We start from the raw sequence: 4,745 nt of genomic DNA, 5'->3' as shown, positions 1-4,745 counted from the left end.
ATTAATATATATTGAATAAATTTGCAATTTTAAAAGCTGGTTTTCACTATGTCAAATTCAATGGTATTTGTCGTTAAATGAGTGAAAACACATTGTTAAATAGAACTAAAAGACGGTTTATCGATTGAGTTAGATCAGAATAGGTCTTCAGTCGTTTACATGTGTTGCTTAATTGGCTAGCTGTCCGTTTTTCGCACATAATGTAATCGGTTAAGGTTTGGGGAAAAGTAGATATGGTTGTGTCAAAATATGGCATAGTGAAAACCAGCCTTAAGACATTACGACGCTACCAACATCTTGTGGATCCCCAAAATTAAAAAAAAAAAATGCCGAAATTTGGACTGCACTCACCTCGAGTTGGCGCACACACGAAACATACGCTAAACGAGACTGTATATCGGGCAGATCAGGCACCTTCACCGGTGTTGTGAAGGGGTTCCATTTCTTATACAGCAACCACCAACCAGATAAATCATCGCCATAGTTCGTCAAATCCATATCGTCTTGGGAGCCCACATCGATGGCAATAATATGTGCAGCGCCCAAATTATGCATTACGTCGGCTATAAAATACACGAAATGTGATTAAAAAATCTCATAGAAATGTTATGACATTTTGTAAACAACATAGCTACGCAAATCTATTTCATTCATCCAATTAAATATTTTCTATAACAAAAACGATTTTTTTCCAGAAAAAAATATGCAGAGGGGAAATTTTATTTTGAATACTAAATATATGTAGTTATTATCTCACTTTTTAACGCTGTTTTTATTCAAATAGCCAATACGGACTAGCCAATAGAGGACTAAAAGAGAAAGTGCAGGGTGATTACCTAGCTGCATGTACTACAATTACACAATTAGATTTGCAGTTTAAACCAAAAAAAAAACCCCGTTCAAATCCATAAATAACCAAACTAAAAAATAAATCAAGTCATGCAAACAAAAAAAAAATCAATCAAACAACTGCATTGTACAAAGTGCAATTAGTGCGGGTGTCAGACTGTAGATTATTGGCTTTTTGGGTAGTTCTACAAGTTCGAGAGAATAGCAGGAGTTGGTAGAGTAGATGTTAAATTATGAATGTTGTGATTTTTGTGTTTTATTACCTGGCACATTATTGGTGTAACAACCATCGAGCAATAAATGACCGTCTCTATAATCGCAGAATGGTGGAAAAACGCCCGCTATGGACATGCTCGCACGCGCATAGCGCCATAGACATCCTTCGAAGGTGTTTGAGGTTGACCGGTGTGGTGACGAAAGTGAAAATAAAATTGCGACCGAACGGACGGCAAACGTTGCACGTTGTATTCACGTGATTTTTGCATTTTATTTAATTTTTTTTTACACGAGTATTTTCATTTATTGATTTGTGCAACACAAAAATTTTGAATGCAACATATGAAAAAGAGTATAAAGAAAAAAGGATTATATCAATAGACATTTGTTGATAACAAAACACGTAGTTATGGTACGCAGCGCTGTTTTTTGCATGTTAGGAGTCATGAGAAATGGTGTGTGAAATGTGAAAAAGTCTTTTCAAGATTATGTATGCATACGCATATATGTATGTTAGTTAAAATTAAAATATTTTAGAGATCTTCAACCGAGTCTGGTACTTGGTAACCCGATACTGGATAGCTTTTCTCCATTTATTTTGTATACCCAATAAAAATTGTACCAAGTATCAATTGTCAAAACTACGAAACGCGTGTGAAAGCACCTTTCATTTACAAATGTGAGGTAATTTAATGAAAACATAGCATATTTGTCGTTTAATCCCGAGATTTGTTAATGAAGTTTATAATAATTAGAATTACACAGCCCAACAAAATTCTACCAGGCGGTGACCACTTGTTCTTATAGAGTTTCTCCGCTGAACTCCGTGGAATCAGAAACTGAAATTCAAATTCTTCAATTGCCACTAGTTTTTGACATTTGGGATTTAAGAGATGGCAAAACACGGATTTTTACCAGCTGTGAAATATAATGTCTTGAATTCGAAATGATCTTTTGCAATGAGAGCTAAAATATTGGACTTTTAGCTGTAAAGAAAAAATTGTACCCTCATACTTATTTAATTAAAAAATTTTTATTAAAAAAAAATGTAATTTTTTATTTTTTTTTTAATTTTAGGGAACATTTTTTGAATTTGAATGAACAGTACCGTATATTTCAGATTGCATTCGCCATTATTTTTTTAATTAAAAAAATTTGTTTTTTTCTTAATGTTTGCTTTCTTATGATAAAAGGGAAATACATACATAAGTTTTGTTGTTGTTGTAACATTATACAAATACCCAAGAGTTTTTGGAGAGTGACAGTCCTTGGCCAAATATAAATCTGGATTCCTCTTTGGTTACGTAGACCTGGTTGTTGTAGGAATGAATTCTAATTTAAGCTTTTATTAACATTCATTTCAACTCGTAAAAGTTCAAAAATGGCTAAAATACCTTTTTTTGACACTTTTAATCCCAAATATCTTGAAAACCAGAGCCAATTTAACAATTCTAAAGAAAAATTCTTAGACTACGCAAAAAATCCTTAAATTTCAATGAATACATAATTATATTTCACTTGTTATCAACCGCGGCAGCCATATCGCTCGCGTTTGCTGGAAGAACTTCATAACTAAAAAACGACTTTGAAATTTTTCAACAAGTATAGTTTTAAAATTTAATCCAGAGAATATAGTTTTCATCAAACCTTACTTTGATCAATGAGGGATCGTTTTACTTTCATTTTTATGACGGCTATTCTGCATACATAGCCCAAAAAAAAAAGTTCTTCCAGCAAAGGAAAGGACCTGTGGACCTTTGTAATTACTTTAGTGTATGTGTAGTTTATGTAATTTTTCACAATCATGGCTTTTTAGAGATGATTTAACAGATATAAGAAAGGTTAACAGATAAAGTTTTTTACGAAAACACATTCTGAGTTTTTTACATCACGATTTTAAAACGAAAATTATGTAATGTACTGGCATGAGAAAGCAAATTATGTTAAAATAAAGTTGAAAAAATTGAGAACTGGATCGACATAGAATCGATGTGGGGGGATTATGCTGAAGTAATACATTTTTATTAATATTCTTTATACTTACTTACAATCCTTTGAAGTCCTACAGCTAAAGCATGCACACAAATAAAAACCAAAAACTAAAATATAACAGAAGCAAACTTCACTCTAATTCTACCATCAAAAGACACTGAACAGCTCAGAAAACTACATACATAAGTAAAGTCGCATTATTTTACGTAAAACAGCGCAAGATTTCAGCTACGCCTGAAACTAACAAAAACAAGCATCAAGAATAATAACAACCATACTCAANACACACACACACACCCAATTTTTGTAGTTGTTGTTGTTTTTTTCACTATTTACCTGGCAAATTGTTAACATATCCGCCATCCAGCAGGAGATGCCCGTCTTTTGGATCGCACAATGGCGGCATATAGCCGCTGAGCGACATAGATGAACGTATATAACGCCAAAGAGATCCTGTTTAATTTAAGTGTAACGGTATAATGTGTGTGCGTAAAATTTTTTAGATGAATTCGAGTTTATTGGAGCGAACGTATGGATGCTTAGTGGGGGGGATTGGGATAATAGTATATGTATAAGATGGCGATGCTAAAATAATATATAGTTTTCTTAAATTTTACGCCAAAATTAATTCATACAGCCATTAAAGGACATCACATCAAGACATTAATTGAATTTGTTTTTAAACAATAAAAAGTGATTATGTATTTTATAATGTGGATTGTGTTTAATGTCAACCAAATATTATAAGTCGCTTTTAAATTAAATATTTTCGAAATATGTTGTATGTATGTATATGTGATGAAGGTAACAGCTTCTTTTTACCGAAAAATTGTGTTAAAAAAATTCCAAATATCCACGTAAATAATTTGTTCCTTATATTTGGTAATAATAAAATGCTACAGCTATTCAGTATTATCGACAAATAAATTTACCAGTTACAGACTCGGTAGATACAATTTAGTGTAGTTGAGTTTTTTTTTACTAAGGCTTGACCAATTTTCACTAATTTACGCACATACATACACATACGTATATGTATGTTTTGGGGTGCTCCTTAAAATATCCACATCTAAGATTTGTATGAGGCACCCATTTATTTTGTTCTTCGTACAAAATAAAGACATTCACGAACATTTCAACTAAAAAAATAAGAGGTCCCAACCCGGGGTGATTTTTTGTTTTTAAATCGCAAAAATTCGACAAAAGTTTGACTTGAAAGCTGATAAATTTGGCATATTATTCAAATATGTTCATATACATTCCTAAAATCGCTGAGTAAAAAAAAATTTAATTCTTTAAAATCCTGGTAGCGTTCCCTAAAAATTTGTTCAAAATGTTGTATTTTGTATGTAGACCCAAAATAAATGGATGCCACATGACGTTGATATTTTAATGACCGCCCTATTATGAATACATATATGTACGTATCGCTCATTTCATTTCAATACTGACATAATCCAAAAAATATAAATTTTTAGTTCTTCTATGTTGTGTAAAAATTTCATAGCTGTATCGATTACTAGTCCCTCACTAGAACAAAATATGTATTCATTTTTACTATGGGAGTAACTCTGTATATCGACTGCTGAGTGGAAGATCGGTTCAAAAACGCCCTATCTCACTTCAAAATGAAAATGTACTGACATAGGGCGTTTTTGAATCGGCAGCTGAGATAGGGCGTTTTTGAA

General features: G+C 32.3%; 1 protein-coding gene across 3 annotated transcripts in view; it reads right to left on the bottom strand.

Moving 5' to 3' along the window:
- Positions 1-255: 255 nt before the first annotated feature.
- The window catches only part of sws (patatin like phospholipase domain containing sws), a 10,143-nt gene continuing 5,653 nt past the window's right edge, over positions 256-4,745 (bottom strand). Inside the window, exons 8-9 of one of the 3 annotated variants that reach the window (XM_017634128.1) lie at positions 1,113-1,229; positions 256-563 (exon numbers count right to left, since the gene is read on the bottom strand). In XM_017634128.1, coding sequence (XP_017489617.1) covers positions 271-563; positions 1,113-1,229 — 410 coding nt within the window. In that variant the 3' untranslated portion in view covers positions 256-270. Of the gene's footprint in view, positions 564-1,112; positions 1,230-3,393; positions 3,511-4,745 lie in introns of all 3 variants that reach the window. The other 2 variants (XM_017634127.1, XM_017634129.1) reach the window with 2 other exon arrangements.

This window comes from Rhagoletis zephyria, unplaced genomic scaffold, assembly GCF_001687245.7.
Source record: "Rhagoletis zephyria isolate East Lansing unplaced genomic scaffold, Rhagoletis_zephyria_1.1 Rzeph_scaffold_12798, whole genome shotgun sequence".
NCBI lineage: Eukaryota > Metazoa > Arthropoda > Insecta > Diptera > Tephritidae > Rhagoletis > Rhagoletis zephyria.
This window is presented reverse-complemented; position numbering and strand designations above follow the sequence as displayed.